Source organism: Syngnathus scovelli, chromosome 4 (assembly GCF_024217435.2).
Source record: "Syngnathus scovelli strain Florida chromosome 4, RoL_Ssco_1.2, whole genome shotgun sequence".
NCBI classification, from domain to species: domain Eukaryota; kingdom Metazoa; phylum Chordata; class Actinopteri; order Syngnathiformes; family Syngnathidae; genus Syngnathus; species Syngnathus scovelli.
This window is the reverse complement of record NC_090850.1, coordinates 11,656,752-11,675,593: the sequence shown is the minus strand read 5'-3', so window position 1 is coordinate 11,675,593 and position 18,842 is coordinate 11,656,752. Positions and strand designations below refer to the sequence as shown.

General features: G+C 40.7%; 1 protein-coding gene across 3 annotated transcripts; it reads right to left on the bottom strand.

Annotated features, from left to right (window-relative positions):
* Positions 1–323: 323 nt before the first annotated feature.
* marchf7 (membrane-associated ring finger (C3HC4) 7) lies at positions 324–9,553 on the bottom strand. Of its 3 annotated transcripts, none has more exons than XM_049718237.2 (11): positions 9,389–9,553; positions 7,113–7,319; positions 5,626–5,760; positions 4,915–5,083; positions 3,920–4,096; positions 2,836–3,847; positions 2,401–2,570; positions 1,622–1,725; positions 1,443–1,547; positions 1,122–1,170; positions 324–556 (listed from the first exon to the last, which is right to left on the bottom strand). In XM_049718237.2, the coding sequence occupies exons 2-11, from the start codon at positions 7,308–7,310 to the stop codon at positions 465–467; spliced, it is 2,211 nt and encodes a 736-aa protein (XP_049574194.1). In that variant the 5' UTR covers positions 7,311–7,319; positions 9,389–9,553; the 3' UTR covers positions 324–464. The 3 variants fall into 3 exon arrangements, 2 of the variants coding, with proteins under 2 accessions (XP_049574194.1, XP_049574198.1); XM_049718241.2 differs by having other exon boundaries at positions 412–556; positions 1,159–1,216; XR_007480694.2 differs by having other exon boundaries at positions 510–556; positions 1,122–1,216.
* Between the last annotated feature and the right edge of the window lie 9,289 nt (positions 9,554–18,842).

The following is an 18,842-nucleotide window of genomic DNA, read 5'->3' as shown; positions in this document are numbered from 1 at the left end:
ATTTTTATGCAAACGGATACTAATTGGGAAATTATGTGTAAATAACAGATAATGTGGGGAAAGGTAATGTGAACTGTTGAGAACTGTTGGGGTCATGCACCATTATGTCCCGTGAATATTCAAAGTCCAGACGTTTTTTTTAGTGAATGACAGTCTCGTCTGCAGATTAATTTCCTGATTAAACTCCTTAGTCGATTAAGTTTTAATTGCATCACTGATGTCTCTGGCCTTTGAAAATATACTTTGAGGTGATGTAACCTGAGTCATTTACTTTTGTGACACTGAAGGTAAAAAAACTTAACTCAGCGTTTTTTTGTCAAATTAACAGAAGTGCAAGCCAGTTCTCTTATTTCACAAACTGCAATTTTGAAAATGGGACAATTTCGCCCAACAGCAACAATATCAAGGATATGGAAGAAATTCTTCAACAGCTTCCCATTTCCCGCAAGCAGATTCATTCATGATCAGTATTCCTCGTCCAGGCTGTCGTCCGAGTCAGAGAAGTCAACAGAAGGTCGGTCGTCTTGTCCCTGGCGGAGACTTTCCTCGAGAAGATCTGCAACAATGACAAAGTTGATGAACCAGACCATTGGCACGCGCGTGCACGGAAATGTGGAAAGCCATTTGAGCGTTTTTTTTCCCCACATGCAGCTGTATGTTGTATATGTATGTATTGAAAATACACATATATATATATATATATATATATATATATATATATTTGGAAATATACCAGATCTAACTCTTATTCCGATGCCCGACTTGCTGTCCATCTCCCGTAATTTCTTCAGCTTCATGAAAGCACGCATGCAGCATCCAGATAAAATAGAAACCTTATGCTGTGGATTGCCATGTTGGATCCAATGCTTTAGCCTACCCTCCATACGGAGGCCACAACGCCGCCGTTCCAGTCAGTGTGAAATAGGCGTCAAACTGGACTAAATGCTCAAACGTTTTTTTATATATATATATATATATATATATATATATATATATATATATATATATATATATATATATATATATATATATATATATATATATATATATATATATATAAAATATAAATATATGTGCGCGCCTTTGTTTGCAGCATGTGAGGAAAAAAATAAGAGACATACTTTCAGGGTTGTCCAAGTGTTCTGGAAGAATTCTCACCAGGTTAAATGACTGGATGGGAAGAGGGAACAATTGGCTCTTTTCAAAACTAACATTCCTATAAACAGTAAAATACTTCTGAGTTTCATTCATAACAGAAAGCAGTCAAACTATACAACACAGTGAAATCATGGGTGTAACAAAGCATACAGATACAGATATGCCTGCCATTAGTTATTGGTCGGCAAATGTTTATGAAGTATTTCATTTGAAATATAAGTACACTATTGGATTTGGACTCTGATGTAGACGGAAAAGGTGTGTGTTCATGCTTGTTTACTCACCCCGGCTGTATCGATTGCCCCCAGGACATCAGCGAACCTCTGTTCAAAAAGATGCAACAGGACCACCAGATGGACACCACGGCTGATGAAGTCGTCATATTTAAACTGTAGAGCAAGACGAGACGCCTCAGCACACTGTGCGCTAATGTTTCCGAAAAGGTCGACAGTGACATCCTTACCTGCGCGTGCGTCCTGTACAGCTGCTGGATATCAAAGTTGTCGATGTTCAAGCACAACTTCTCTTTGCAGAGTTCACAAGTTGTGATGGCCTCCATGTTGGTGGCTTAAAAGACAGAATAGGCAAAACTATCTCACATTGTGCTTAAGTAGAAATACAGGTACTTTAGTTAAAAAGGAACCTGGAAGGAAAAATAAGCCTAGTAATAATAGATGATGATTGTTGAAATGGCTTAAAAGACAGAATTGGCAAAACTATCTCACATTGTGCTTAAGTAGAAATACAGGTACTTTAGTTTAACAGAAACTTGGGAGAAAAAAAAAGCCTGGTAAAAATAGATGATTGCTGAAATGCAACGTGACGAGGCTGACTATAATGACAAGAAGAAACTTGGCATGTTTATTGGTGAACTTGCCGAGCAGTTTCATTCGGAGACAAAAGATGAGAACTTTGGAGTTGTAGATGAAGATTGATAAACAATGTGAATATCGTACTCTACACTGTTAAGTTCAGCCGAACTCAGTGTTTTGGTCCCATTACCTTTTTTGTATACCATATGTTTTAACTCGCATGGGCCACCCCCATAATTGAGTCTGCTCCTTTTAACCCGAAGCACGTTATGGGACAGAAAATACTGTAGATGGTACACTGTGGCAAGGCTGTTAGAAAACCAAAAAGGTTGATGCAAGGGTCATTTGAATTCATTAGCATTGAGCTTGCTTATTTTGCCGCGTGAAGCCTAAATTTAAATAAGCCCTACTGCGAATTGACACCACTCACCTGAGCCAAGCTTGGAGCAGAGCCATCTCTTGATACAGTCCTGGTGGACATACTGCAGACTTCCTGTGCATCGACATGGTTGAATCAAGGGGTTGGATGCCGACACCTCTGCCATCTGGCAAATTCGGCACAGGTCTCCTTCATCTTCGTCAGAATCTTCCAGCAGCAATCTAGCAGGGGGGAAAAGGCATCAGTGTGACTTTGTCTTGTACCATGATGACACACTACTAACAAACGCTAGAAATGGATCACTTAAATTCAATTTTAATGAATTTGAGCATAGATTTTATAGCCTTCGTCTTCTGACAGTGCGGCACAAAAGGACTTTGTACATCTGTCTTCTTGTAAATTCTTGGCAATACAATGCTTTGGCATGTACCCCCTCCCAAAGTGCTGCTCATCTCTTTGTCGGGACCCTATAGCCCTGTCAATTACCTCTCCTTAATAATGCGAAGCTTCTCTTGTTTGCTCCCTGCGACGTCCAGCGTCCTCTCAGGGCCAACTTGAGGTCTCGTGGACTCGTTTTGGAGTGGATCTCCCCTGCGGCGGTGCGCCAAGCCCGCTAAAGTTTCCTCTACTTGAGGTAACTCCTCTTGCCTGCGAGGAGTGGTATAATGATTCAGACCCACCGCCCCTTGCTCCTCTTCCTCCTCATCGTCGTCATCCTCATCTTCGTCATCATTTTGAGGCGCTCTCTGTTCACGATTGTCCCATCTTCTCAGCAAGTGTTGAGGACGGTTTTGGCTGGCAGATGACTGTGCGCCAACTCCCCTTGCGTGTCTTTGAAGACGAGAGAGGAGAGGAGAGCAGCGGCTCCGCAGGGAGGAAGAGAGCCTGGAGTTTCCGTCACTGGCCGCCTCTCTGCTCATAACTTGAGGCTCTCTGTGTGACACCACCCTAGCTCCTGCCACACCGCAATTCTTATCCTCCCATATTGGAGAGAGGTCAGCTCTGCACTGCCTGGTCCCAGTGGCGTTTGCCTGCCACCGGTGAGAGGCTGGCTCCGCAGCCGTCCCGGCGCCCTCGTCGCTTTCCAAAGACAAACTGTCATCATCAACCGAGAGGCCGCTGGATGAGCTACTGGAGGAGGAGGAGTCTTGGCTGGAGCGGGGCGAGAACAGGAGGCGGGATAAGAGATGCCGTGTGGAGGTTCGCCGTTGGCGGTCACCACCGTCGGAAGTAACTCTCGAAGGCAGTGGGGCTTCACGCCTGCGGGAGGAAGGCTGTTCTTGAAATGGGGCATAGCTGGATGAGGCGTTCAAGACCCGCGTTGAGGGTCGGCTGTTGTAGTCACGTGGTGTGGAGAAGCGATGGGCAGAGGAGGTGGAGGCAACTTGACCGCCAGGAGACCTTTCTCGCTCAGCAGTGAAGGAGCAAGAAGAGTAGGCCGAGTCTTTGGGTCGGGCTCCTTGGGCGTAAGTGGAAGTCAGACGGTCTGAGGTGTGGTCTGAGGGCAGCAAAGACAGCATGTCAACAACCAAACAGGCAAATCCTCAGAATGTTCACAAAAAGAACCTACACAAAGACTTCAGCTCTTGAAATCTTGCCCTTCCATCACGCAGCTCTGACAGACCCGACTCGTTCGGCGTCTCCACTTCTCTGTTTGGCAACAGGGGCTTTGAGCGGAAAGGTGAAGACCGCGACAGAAAATGGCTCGAAGTCCAGGATGACTCGCTGTGTTTCTCTTTAATACCTGCTGAAAAAGTACAGAAATTAGGTGCCATATAGGCTGAAAATCACATTGCATTGTCCATGTCTTTACAGAGTGTAAAAACAAGCACAATAATGAAAGATAACTTTTCTGTTGGTGCTGTGATTTGTACTTAATGTTACTCACTGTCAAACCCTAAAAAAAAATGATTTAATATGTTAAACGGTGTTGGCCATTGGTGACAATTGATCACTGACCGGCTGTTACCTCTTGAATCATAAATGGTTACCGACAAATCAACGGCAATGGAAAAGAAGCATTATCTAGTCTATCAAGCTTAGCTACTACTTACATTAGTTCCTGAAGTTGGCATGCCAATCTGTAGAAAAATAAATTGCTGTTGTTTTTTTACTTACAGACCTATTGTATACACTACCGTTCAAAGGTTTGGGGTCACTCAGGCCATTTAGTATATCCCATGAAAACTAGCATAATTGCACAAGGGTTTTTTGAGGGGTTTTCTACTCATCCATTAGCCTTCTAACACAATTAGCACAATGGACCATTAAAACACTGGGATGGTTGCTGGAAATAGGCCTTTATACACCTGTGTTGATATTGCATTAAAAAAAAAACAGACGTTTGCAGCTAGAATAGTCATTTAACACATTAACTATATATTCTGATTGGGTTAACGTTAACCTCATTGAAAAAAAATAGTGATTTTATTTCAAAACTAAGGACATTTCTAAGTGCCAATTTGAGCTCATCCCTTTGAGAGAGAGAGAGAGAGAGAGAGAGAGAGAATGCTGCTAAGATAACTGCGTTTTTGTTGTTGTTGGTTAAATTGGGTTTTAAGGTACCTCTGGCATTGTTAAACCCACTACTAGCGTAAGTGGATCCTGTCTGTGAGGTGCTGGGCGTGTTAGAGTACAGTCCTCTGCTGCTGTATGTCAGTTTGGCCCGCTTATTGTCTCCATCATCAGTTCTGGTCAACAGACTTGAACGGCCAAAGTTCTCCTCGGAGTCAGTCTGCAGAAAAAGTAGGTGTTTCAGATCACAAAGTCTTTTGGACTCTACAGTAACTAGCTGGATCTGGATCTCCTCAGTTTAATTCTAATCACTTGGAAAGTCCCAGTCCCTGATGCATATTGTTTACTAAAGGCACGTTTCCATTACAGGTTTCACAACGGGCTGGCCTATTTTTGCCTTATAGAGAAACTTGTTCTAAACCTGCATGTTCATTGAAGTGAAGGCAGCTGGCAGGGGGCTGTGTCTGGCTCACTTAAAACCATGAAGCAGGAGTGTGCAGTGGAGTTCCTTACCACGTCACTTAAAGAAACGCCCTAATCCCTCGAACAATCAGAAGATGACAGTAACATTACGGCCTTCCTCGGCTTGCGTTCTAGATCTAGGTTCTGAGGAACTATTATAGCTCGCCGCCAAGAAAACGGAATGGCTAAATGACCATACAAGGCTAAAACAGCCAATTTTGAGATAGAACCGGTATAATGGAGAAGGGCCACAACTTAATGAATCATGCTACAAACAAAATCTTGTTAAAGCTTTAGTACCAGTTTAGTCCTGCTGCTGAGTAAAGATTCTGCCCATGGACGCTCATAAGATCGAGTGGTAGATGTCAGAGGCTTCCAGCTGTTGCGGCTGTCAGAGCTGCTGTAGTCTCTGGATGAGCTGGGCAGGCGAGAACTCTAGAAAATAGAACATTTTAGTTACATTTATATTTAATTTACTAACTAATTATGATGAAGAAGGAAAAAAAAATTGTTCACTTGTAATGAAATGCGGGAACAGGGATGCAGACATTTGCAAAATTGACAGTTGACTCTTAATTAGGAATTGAGATGTCCTGATGATAGTATATATTTTTTTGTACCCGGGTCCAAGTCGCTTGATTTTGAGTATCTGGCGATACAAACTGTACTAGCCAAAAAGTACTAGCGCTGCAGCTAATGATTATTTTAATGAATGGCTTCTGTAGACTTATCCATTAAACAAAAATAAAAAAGTAATAACCTTTTGATTTCCATCCCTTCATTTTTGAAATTTGACATTTCACATTGACGTTGCAGAAAAAGCGCAAATTATGCTTGGGTTACTCGTTGGGGTTAGGGTTATGTCAGAAGATATGCAAAATGTAATTGTTTTTTTGACGTAAACAATTGTTTAATTTTGATTAAACACAAAGATACTCAGTGCTTTTGTGGCGGGCTACGGAAATCAGACTATTAAACCGTGACACTAAAAGTCCAAAAACTTGGACAGTATTAAATCTGGATCAGATAAATCGATTAGTTGCACCCCCAAAAAGGACTGTAAATTTAGAGTTCGCAACATAAAACAGAGTAAAAAGCATCAACTCCAGCATGGCATCTAAAATAAAATTAGTTCTGAATTAGACATGTGCAAGCTTGTTATTGTGCCTGCACTAAACCTGGATTAACCTGGATTCTCCTGGAAAGAACAGGAACAGGAACAGAAACAGAAACAAACTCCGACCATCAGTAACACTATCTTGTGAGAGGCGTCTTGACCAATAGCTGGACACAAACACGCGCGTTAGCTGCCAGGGAATGTTCTATAATAAGAGCCCCGATGAGTCGACTGTTTCTCCACTGACATACATGGCAACACTGCATACATGGCTACACTGCTCTAATTCGCTCAGAACGCAAGTTGAGAACATTGATAGAAGCCATCTCAAATGACAGCAAGCATTAACGCAGTTGGACAGCGTTGATCAGCGTGAGCGACTTAGGCAAGTTTTTTAACTGACACCACAAGCCTATGGGATGGAGCTGAGTTTGCTCAATTCAGACAAGATGTTTTAAGAGGCAAAAAAGTGGACATGCTAGGAAATGGTCAAGTCATAGACAGATTTTAACATTCCAAGTTTAGAGGTTAAATTAAGTTGACCGGTAAAGTTGATAGTACATATCAGTATATTCACAGGGAAAGCTGTAACTTGATGTGAGCAGTCAAGAAGTGGGTTGGGGTGGATGCCCTTTGACTAAACATACAGCAAGACCACAAATAGTACTACCTTTTGGTCCACATCTGCTTTGTAAGTGGATGACACCCTCGGAAAGTGGTCATGATGAGGCAGAGTCTCCCGGCTATACAACCTGCTGGAGCCCGCTGACGTCGAGGATGATGATGATGACGCTGCTCTGGAACTAGAAGTGTATGACGACTTTGAACTGGACAGGCAAAATGGAAGTCGGACAGACCTGGAGTCCATCCTGGCTCCCTGTTGAGCAAACAAAGATGTCATATCACAATTACCGCCAGAGATGACATTAAAAGAGTCAAGGCGGGGCGCTGACTGTCAAAACCTGTTCTGGTTGACAAAAGAGGTGGCGTCAGAAAGCCAGTGGGAAAGCACCGGAAAGCTAAGGTTCAGACATTCTTTCCATCCAGAAATACATCAGCGTCATTGACATTACGTACAGCCCAACTACATTTTTACAACGGTTGAGAATTTCCCTGGTGCGTTTGGGGCATTAAACCTATGTGTACCTTCCCGTCTGTGTCCTCAAAGAACACCAAATCGTACGGGCCAACCATCCGCTGCTGTAAAGACTGACACTAAACAAGAAGGCTTTGCAAGATGACACCTATAATCTCATCAATCAGGCAACCGTCACATGGTTAGACTTCACCCAGACCTTTGAGTACATCTATCTATCTATCTATCTATCTATCTATACACAACCCAAGTACTAGTTTGTCCTCACTAGTAAGGTATTTCAGCATATTAGCATACGTTCAGCTTTCAGCACCACTAAACATCAGCAGGTTTGAAATAGAATTGCAAATTTGCCACATAGTAGTAACTTGCCATAAATTACTTTTCGTTTCTCATGAGGGACATCCACTGTTTGATGTATTTTCTAACACCATTGATTGTGCAAGTAGCATTCTCTTGACTGACTCAACGCTTCAAACAGTTAGGGCTTTTGATTGCTTTGATGCGCTTTAGACCACGGCTCTTTATGATACGAGATATCGCAAAAATATTTGCTCCATTACTAATTGATATCAGAGGACTGTCTCAAATAAATCTAAAAAAAAAAAAAAAGTTTCATTGCTGCATTTCACCACAATTTAGCAAAAAAGTAAATTACAGACACCCATTGAGCACTTGTTGTCCATCTTAAGGTTGCAGTACTAGTACGCTGTTTGTCGTCACAGTTCAGTGCGCTAGTAAAAGCATTGTTGATGTTGGGTTTTTTAACTAATAAGTTTCTTCTAAACTTTAATTGTATAATATTAGGCCAATTACTAGTGAAAAACATTACTAGTATGGCAAGCCATTGGAGGATTTAAGTGATATCTGTGTACTAGTACAGGCTTTGGGTTCATGGCAAGTTGTTTAAATGTGTTTTCAATACTGAATAATCTTAATGAACTACTAGGTATGTGCAAGATGTTAACTAGCATAATTTTAAAATGGTACTGGTAGTACTAGCATCACATAGCCTTACTGGTAGCATGTAGTTGCCAATGTTATCGTACTAGTGCGGGGGTAGACGTAAAGAGCCGCTATCCTGCCTGTTTTAGAAGTTTCCCTTGCTCAAATACGTGATTGAAATGATCAGGGTCGTTGTCATTCTTATATGGGCTTGCTGGTGAGCTAATTAATCGAAATGGGCGTGCTGCAGTATGGAATACTGGAAAACAGGCATGACAGCAGCACCCTAGGATCGGTCTTGCCTTCCTTTACACCAGAGAGAACAAGTAGATGGGTTATTGTTGAACATATGCTCAAACAGCTTCAGCCTTGATATCCAATTCAAGGTCGTAATAGTAGCTCTAAAGAGTAACCCTAGTATTTTTGGGACACGATTCCCAGTCGTTCTTCTTGTGTGCTGGTCGGTCTTCCCAACGAGGCACTAATATATAAAGCTAATGGATAGGAAATTTATCGACTAAATGTTCAAGGTGGCCTCCATGGATACGTTTTAATTTAGACCGTGTCAACAGGCCTCAAAACAATCTTTTACACTCAACATTGCTGGTTATATTTCAATTGTTAAACTCCGAGCGCGATGATAAGAGTAACAATGTAGAGTTTTGTACTTATGTTTGCTTTGAAATGGTATAAGCTTCAAAAGTGGAGCTAAAGCTCGGTGGACAGGACAACTGATCACAGGTTAGCCTAGCATTGCTATCGTTCGCGCTGACACGAGAAAAATTAAGTTTTTATTTCTAGATGCAACAAAAAAAATCCTCACCGTATAGCTGCCACTGTCCGCCTATGAATTGTTATTGTTGACAAATATAAACTGGACAGTAAGACGAAGGGAAAAGACTCACCTTGAATTACCTTGTAAGGCAGTACAGAGTGACAAAGCGAGAAGTTGGCGTGATTGTACACATACGCAAACACACACGTAGCCAGGAAGTCACATGGCGTGGAATAAATACACACTACAAACGTGCAGAGATAACACGTACGTAAGCCTGTGTTGTAGAAACCAAATGTTCTTCGATCAAAAGCGTAAGTAACGCGCCGCCATATTGAATGTGGCAAATGGTCGGTGGGAACCTGTAATTCAGTGATTGGTAGTACTCGGTCATCTATGTCCGTCTATGAGCGCCTATTTCGTTTGCAGGAAACCTCTGGCACCCGGGCAAACCCCCCTAAATTAAATCTGAATTTACAATGATTTGTTGTGCTCATTAAACGTACATTGTGTCGAATTTAGTGGCATCTAGTGGTGAACTAAAAATGCAATGACCTAAATTCAAAGCACGTAAATTTGGAAGGAAACTCACTACAGTGCCACGGAGAGAATGCAAAGGGCATTAACAACGTATTTGCTTATAATAGAACCACACGCAAGCGCGCACAGGTTTTGTTTTGCGCACAAACAGGCACACAATTCTTGTTCTTCTAATGACGTCAGCCAGGTTATGAAAAAGTTATGAGACAATGTCATCAGAAAGTCAGCCAAACAGTCACACGTGGACTTTTTCTTCTGTTTGTTGATGGGCCAAATCATTCTGTTCTCTCACATGCAAAACTATCACACAAAAATTCAGATTCACACAACAAAAATCTCTCATACGCACTCCCGAAAAATCACACATGCCTAAAATCTCTCGCAAACATCAAAGCAACTCTCACATGCACCATGTAGGAAATATTTTCCTCACTCACAAAGACCAAATCATTTCTCACACATACACTAACTGAAAAAAGTCTCACACACACATACAAACACACACACACACACGTGCACACACATGCACACGCGCGTGCGCACACACACACATACACACGGACACACAAATAAAAAAACAATTGCCTCACACTTTAGGGGGAAAAAAATCTTCCACACTAAAAAACCTTTTCACATGCACCAAAATGTGTGACACTCACAAAAAAAATATGACAGTTTGAGTGTGAGGTGAATATTCAATTTTTGGCCTTTAAGGCAACTCAAACATGTCAACCACCACTTCAACAGTGCAGTACTCCCTATTTCACGACCACTGATTAAAAAGATTAATTGTTTAATCTTCCATTTAGTCGACAGCATTTATGGTGTTGATTCTAACAGTCACAGGTAAATGTTTTATTGCTGTTGAACAGCACTGCTTTGACATGAGGACATAAATAGGTGCACATCAAACCCCCACTTTGACGTGCCACAGCATGTACTGTAATTACTTAATGAGACCATTAAAAATCAAAGATGTCCGTTGTACACTGTTCGAAGATATTCACTTGGCCAGATGATAATTTTATCCTCATGCGCACAATTGTGTTGGGGTTGTATCTCAATTTATGTGGAAAGACAGCTGCTTTAAAATCCCAAATGGGAGACACTTAATACAGTAAATCACTGAACGAACAATGGTAGCAATGCAGAATTTTATTAGATTTGCAGCCAAAACAAACATTTGAAACCCGATCAAATACTTTATTTATTTTTAATAGAAAGAAAGAAAGAAAGAAAGAAAGAAAGAAAGAAAGAAAGAAAGAAAGAAAGAAAGAAAGAAAGAAAGAAAGAAAGAAAGAAAGAACAGTAGTTCAAATTTGGATGAAAATTTTAGTAGATTAAGGAGCATTCTATTCCTATTTATTTTGTCACACACACGCACACGCACACAAGACAGGTGAACGTACCCCTACACCGTCAGCGACGACCCATGTGCAAAAAATCGCTTATGCGGACCTGTTCAGAGGTGACGTAATTGTGATTTCGGGAATTTTTCAAACCACTAGAGAGCGGTGTAGTTCACAATTTTACCTACCGCGGTCTTGATTTTCCAATGTAGAAAATAGTCCGTCTTTAATTTGCACTCCAGAAGTTGTTTGCTAAGTCAGGGGACAACCAGACCGGTTTCGACAAGTTTAATTAGATCAATTAGAATAATTGTTTTGAAAAGCACTGCATATCGTGTCATCGCTGTAAATCCTGGATTAGCAGCCTTCATTTGATTTGCATACTCTAACTCCTCTCTAATTTAGCAGGAAACACAGGATCAGATGTGCACATTCATTTAGCGGTCTGCTTTTAATTAAAACATTCGGGTGCTGATTGACATGTGGGTGAATGCGCTATCAGCAGTTTTTCTACATTTTTCCATGAAAAAAAAACTCCTATTAAAATCAATAGAGGCAATTTAACTCGTATATCCACCTCTCACAACTTGCACGTAAGCATCCACATTCCCTAAATTCCCACACTTGACAACATTCCCAAATTAATTAATTTAATTAATTAAATATCAAGTTTTTCTTCCCACATTTCTCAATTACAGCCATTCAGAACGTTCACTCATTCAGTACATCATATATGAAACTATTTATCGCATCCCACAAATTCTCACATGATGGAAACGAGATATTTGCCATTTTGAACATCACCTTCCACAATTCACACACGATTCAAACCATTCTTCTTTCAAATTGTTCAGCTCCTTCACAACACCTTGGAAAGATTTAGGACATTGCTCAAATTCCATAATAATATTTCCATTGGAAGATATTTCACATATTGACCCGTTTCTACATTTCTTGCCTGTTTTAAATTATTCCAACTTTCAGTTGATCAGCTCAGGTCCATCGTCTTGATTATTACTATGCTTAGCATTCCTAAAATTCCAAATTGAGCGATTTTACATTTTTCTTTCCTTCTTCCACATTTTTGACTGATTCAAACCATTTCTCCTCCCAGAGTTGTGGGAACTGATGCGTACAAATGTAGTGTTGTGACCACATTTCAACACATGAAATATTCCCACAGCATTTCAGTTCAGAGTTTCAGCATTCACAAGCAGTTTAGTTTTGCCTTCTGATCACAGATATTAAAGACAAAACACAGTGACTTCAGAACAAAACTACTTTGCAATCAAGAACTGTAACATATTGTGGTTGTGTTAAGTGCAAAGGGTTCCAAAAAGGCCAGCCAGAACCATTTTTTTTTTTTTACAGCTACATGCATGATATTGTGAAGGTCAACAGCATACTCATCATACATGGTAAGACGTTGCACTCGAAAGCACCGGCGATCCATTATCAGTCTGGTGTATGCAGCACAACAGTGATCAGCCAAATGTAAATCTACTCAAGGCTAACAGAGCAAGAGGTGAAGGAGAATCGGAGAGCGAAAGGGATAAATATAGGAGGGTGGTGCCGCAAATTAATTGCTGACAAAAAAAAGGACGCGTGACCTAGACAAACAAGGAAGTACAAGGTCTGTGGAGGGGAGGAGACTGCTCAACCCAATTGCAGGGCTATAGACCAGTCCCCCCCCTGCTCTGTACCCCTGCCTCCTTCAGACACATGATTGTGCACACTGCTGTGTGAACAGAGACAACAAGCTCTCCTCCCCCAGTGCCGCTGATAGGATGATAATGGAGCATTCCTCAGAGCGGTTTCTCATTCATGCTAGCTGTGACATGGGGGGGAACATGCTTGTTTTTCCACTGAAGGCAGCTCAAAGTCTTCTGGGCCAGGCCGCCTCTGCTCATGGGCATGCATGTAACTTGAGCTGGGCGCACGATATCCTCCTCTTGCTCCACTCCCTTTTTTTTTTATGGGCCTTGGATATGAGATGGATACTTACCTGTCTCTCTGAGGTGTTGGTCATTTATCACGAGTGGAAGGGAAGGCATGCTTCACGGCAGATCGATGTAGCGGCCGAATAATTGTGAATAGGTTGGGCATTTTAGATGTACAGCAGTCTGATCATTGTACCGCTTATCCTGACTAGGACAGGATCAGAATCTCTATCATAGGTTGTGGTCTATGATATTAAAACACACAAAGAATGTATTTCTGAATAAGCCCTGCCACACATTGTGAAAATCCTGTAGTTTATAATTTCCTTTAGATGCCACAGGATGGCATCATGGTATGATTTTTCTCTGAATGTCCTCAACTCACTTTGACACAGTTCCTTCCTTCAACAGTTTATCAGTACCAACATGGTTGCAAATTATTACATTAGTCGAAATAAAGTTCCTCAACATATTTCAACAGACCACCAAGATGCCGCAAGATGGGGCCGAAGTAATGAAATCCTGACGCCATCTGACGTAAAAACATTGTGCCCAACAAATAATGCAAATTATTCACTGTGGTGAAACCTTGACAGGAAAATGTCAGTTCTTCTTCATCTCTCAGTTTACACAGGTACAAAGTATGGCTATTAATAGCTAAAGCGTACAAGAGTGCGATAATAACACCAACCAAGTGCACAAACAATGGTGGGTGATTGAGCTATTGGGATGAATAGAATAATAACGGCCCCATAGAGATGTGCAAAATAGCAACGTGCCACAAAGAAATGACGTTCTGTGATTGCAAGAGGAAATAAGCTATTGGAATGTCCGCTGGTTTTGTGTGCATTGTTTGATAGGAGGGGCGGTGTGAGTAAATACACAAATACATAAAACCCATTTCTGTGGGGTAACTTGTACAATTAAGAAAAAAAAAAAAAACATGCCCACAGTGTGAATTTTGCTCAAGCCTTAAGATACAAAATAACTTGAAGAATGTCTGGATTTGTCCAGCAGTGTGTAATCACAAAGGAATGTCCTGAGACATTTCTGCTTTTCCTCTACAAGACCCCTATTTTCCCACGGCTCGTTCAGGTCTTGAGAATCGGTTTCCTCTCCCTCCCTCGCTTGCTCAGCTTTCCTCTCTCACTCTGCTTGTGGAGCCACACGGACACCACAAAGGCTGGTTCAGAGGAGAATGATGATACTAAGCTCGGTGTCTTCAAGAGCACAAAGAGCAAGAGCCCCTGCCATGCTCTGTGAGGAGAAAGCACTCAGAAGCAACACGAGGGTAAAAGGTTTTGAGTTATTTTGAGTGCAAATAAAAGGAAAATTCAAGTCAGAGAAAAACTCAAAACACGGCAGAGTTGAATGGATTTAAAAGGAATAATCTGACTCCGAAGAATCAGTGAACTCGCACATATTTGCAACATTTGCAAATTCTCTTTCTTTGTTCGGTTAAAAGCCCCCTATTTGTGTTTTTGTGCTAAGGCCAAAACAATAACACAGCTTTGCGTGCATCTTAGCACCAAATAATGACATTGGAGTGAGCTGAGGATCTTCATTTGGGCAAAAGTAGCACATTGGCGCCACCTTGCGGTGCCAAGGAACAACATTAAAATGCGTTGAGGAACTTCATTCAGGCAAAAGTAGTGAATTGCTGCTAATGAACTAAAGTGAGGTGAGGAGCTTGGTTTGGACAAAAATAGTGCTTTGCCACCATGATGTGGCATCTATAGGCACTAAACCTTTTTTAAATATCACTGTATTGACATACTCACACCTAGAGGTAATACAGTATTTCTTTGCAGTGGTGGTGATGTTTTCAATCATGTGTTAATGGAAAGGAAATGCATTTTCTTTTTCTGATTGACAGATGTTTTTTTGGTCTGTGTAGTTCTTTGCAATTGGAAACAGATCAGGTAAATGAGAATGGCAAAGAGGCAAGGCCACATGTGGCAACACTTTTGCTCTCGTTGTCTGAGGCCTACATACATCCTGTTGATCTGCCTGGTTTATTGAAATCCACGTGTCGTAGAGGGTAATGACAAAGTGAAATGTTGGAGCCGTTTATTTTCAATTAGGGACTTTTTCCAAGCAGTTGTCTAAACCCAGCACAACCACTAAAAGGCTTCCCCCAAAACACTCAGCGAACATTTGTTGGGCTTAATGTTCCCCAGACACAAAGTGACATCTGCCTCCCTCCCTCCATGCCCACTGCTCTTTGTTTAAGAGGAGCACTGAAGGGAGCCTCTGCACATTGAAGGCAAAGATGATGTCACCATTGTGATCATTTCTGTGCTCTGCGGTGCCCTATTTCTGACCAGGCGTCACCGAGGAAAGGCCACAATGTCTGCTTGCACGCCGCCAGGAGCGACGCAGGCCTGCCACTATTAATTAACACAAGACTTGTTACTATTATGATTATTTGTTTGTAGGGCCCACCCCCACAGACCCAGAAACATCTACTAATGATCCCGGGCAAATATTTTGAGCAAGCTCAACATTTTGTGCAATTTATTGGATTGGTTTCTGAAGGGCCTTGAATTTCTTTATTTCAACAATGATTGCAATAAGTATGATGTTAAGTCAGAATCCTTATGATCTACTGATTTCCGCTGAGCATAATTATCCTTCTGATCCACTTCAAGCATGCAAAACGGTGAATACTTTGTCTACATACATGTTTATCGACATCAATTTAATCAACTCATTTGGTACATAGAAATTAACTATTATAAACTATATACTAATTACTATATCACTATTTTTCCTAGATCATTAGTGTGCATTTGTACTGTTTAGTTGTATTTAACTTTTCAGTACAGTAGATTTGCATTTATTCTTTTTTTTTTAGAATGGCCTGCTTTCATTTATTTGGATTACAGTTTAATTTCACTTTATGTTGATTTATGAACAGTTTCTATATTCAAGCTCACTTTGTGTTGAAATTGTGTACAGTTCCATGTTACAGTGGTTTAAATTAATAGAAAAGACCAATATCAAATGTTCTATTACAAATTATGACTTGACAAATGATATCATGTCCACAGTTAATGTGTTATTTTCTGTGACATAGCTAAATAACATTGTTCTATTGAGTGTTCCGGGTCTTCTTCACCAGTCATATATGTGCATGTTTTTGTCATCAAGATAAAGGTAATGCACAAAAGTCTCACCAATTGTGCCTTTGAAACATGAAACTGTTTTTTGGACATGATGGCTTTTTTTTTTTTTCTTCCTACATATGTATAACAATGCTTGATATGCAGCAGTTCAAACGTGAGGATTTGCCCGAAAGCTTTTTTTGTGTGGTCTCGCTGCAGTCTGAAAATAGCACGTGATATGTATGGACATTTCTTTGTGCATTCAAAAGACTATAATTGGACCTCACAAAGAATTTGGGTGCTGTTGTTTAATCATTAAATTTCAATGTCCGTCTGTATTTTTTCATATGTGGAACAAAGACTAAAAATGCCTAAAGTATCATTCACATCAGAAAGGTATACTGAATCAGTCTTTTTTATGCTCTCTTAATAAACTCATGAGGATGAGCGGTTGAGATAATGGATGGTTGGATAAATAATAGACTCGGGCACTTTCTGTTGATTTAGATGTTTTTTTTGTGGAAAAATCAGCAATACTTTCAAAAATGTTTTCAGAATGCTGAATTATGCATAATAGAAAGCAATACCTCATTACAAGCTGCTCAGAAAAATATGCAAAGCAGCTGTGGATGTTTTTTCACACACAACATACTGTGGATTTGTCTTGAACTAGAGAAGGAATTTCTTTATTTAACGTTCACAGCTATTTTATGACACATTTTCCACAGGTCTTGTTTTACAATCACATTTCATGTTTTCTAATCTATATAAAGCATTTGGAAATGGTTTGATTTCATTTGGCGTTTTATGATACAGAGGTACCAACAGTTGAAATTTGAAGAGAACGCTCAGCCAAATCAAACTTGTCAATGTTTGAAAGGAAGCAGGGAACATTTCTGACGACCGACTTTTCCAACAATTGCTGTCAATAAGAGCTGAGAGTCTCCTGTGGATTTTCTTTGTGTGGAAGCTCTGAAAGGGTTGGCTTTGCATTACAAGTCACTGCTGGGTGACTTTATAAAAAGTCAAGATGCGAATTCCGGGATTCACAATATTGTGAAAGTATTATTCAAACAACACAAGGTTAATATAGTAAGAAAACCAACTAAAACTTACTCAAAATAGAAAAAGCATTTCAGCAAACAGTCGAGCATATCCAGTTTGAGGTCCATGTTTGTCCTCATTCGCACAGCAAGACAGGTCACCACACTTCTTATTTGTGGCAAGTACGTTTCATATGGTAATCGGAGCAAAAAGTTTGAGAACCACTGAGACTCACATTTAGTTTCACATCAGCCGTGACAAATGAAATCCCCCTCGGCTGCAGGTGTCACAAATGCAGAACATGATCAACCATTCAGGCAAGGAATGAAAGATCACTTTGTGTGAGAAGCTTTTTTCTTTTATGTCAGAGGAAACTCCACGTTACTTTACTTTCGGTTGATCTAATTGTGAAAAGAAAGTGCACAGCTTAGTGTATTCAACTACTATGTTTTTTTTCCTAAGGTGATGTTCATGTGAAGGAAATAAAAATTTGATTGCCTCAGCAAAAGCAAAGCACTTAGCCAAAAATGGAAAATTTGTTTGGCGTGTGCATAAAATGACATGAGTATGAATGTCGTTTTGTTGGGTTGGGGTTATTTGGCCTGGCCGGGGAGACATTTGTTTGCGAGCGCATGCTTTTGTGAGGCGATGCATCACTGAAGGCTCTCGGACTTGCTTCTGCACTTTTCCCGGCATAAGTGACTCCTCGTTCCCAGAAAAGCAGTGCACTAATGCATTCTCGCTCTGTCTTTCTTCCTCCCGCTCTATCGGTCACACACTGACACCATGTGCACGCATCTCATCACCGAATGACACTGTGAATACACCTCATCAACAAATGAGTCACTCCACTACTCTGCTATTATGATGATTTCTCCCTTCTGTGTATTACATCATGCAGAGGGGCTGGGCACAGTTACATACGCTGCGATAAACACTGTTGAAAGTGCTCTACTTTGAACTGTGTCAGGTTTATTAGTCAACCTGACAGAAAAAAATATAGATGGCGTCTTACTACTTTTTATCCAGAGGGAAGGCAAAGCACTCTTTAGTCGGTATTTAAAGGGGACATGTGTTCCGTGCAGCCCAATTAGTCGAAACACAGTATTTTGATTCATGTTTCATTTATGGAATATGAATTAAACAAGCAAAATACACCTGTTTTTATTCATCTCAGGGAGCAGCCATTTTGCAACTTGCTGCCAACTGAACATGACATCAGTTACCAGCTCTCGGGTTACAACTAATCACGGCTCAGATTCACAAAACTGGTGATGGATAAAAGTGGGTGAGTTTTGCTGCTTAACTCATATTCCACAAACATAATATTAATCGGACTGATGCGTATAAGCGAGTAGGGGAACATTATTGTAAAGAAAATGTTGGTGGTGACGTCTCCTTCAAGTGCTAATACTTGAGTAAAAAAAAAAAAAAAAAGCCCTGACTTACTTTAATAAAAGTACAAAAAAGACTGAAATGTACTCAATTAATCAAGTAAAAATTAATTCTTTATTATACACAGTGTGGTTGAGATTGAAAACTTGCAGCTGACGTCAGAGGAATTGTCAAAAAGCATTGCACAATACATTGTTTGATGAGCATAT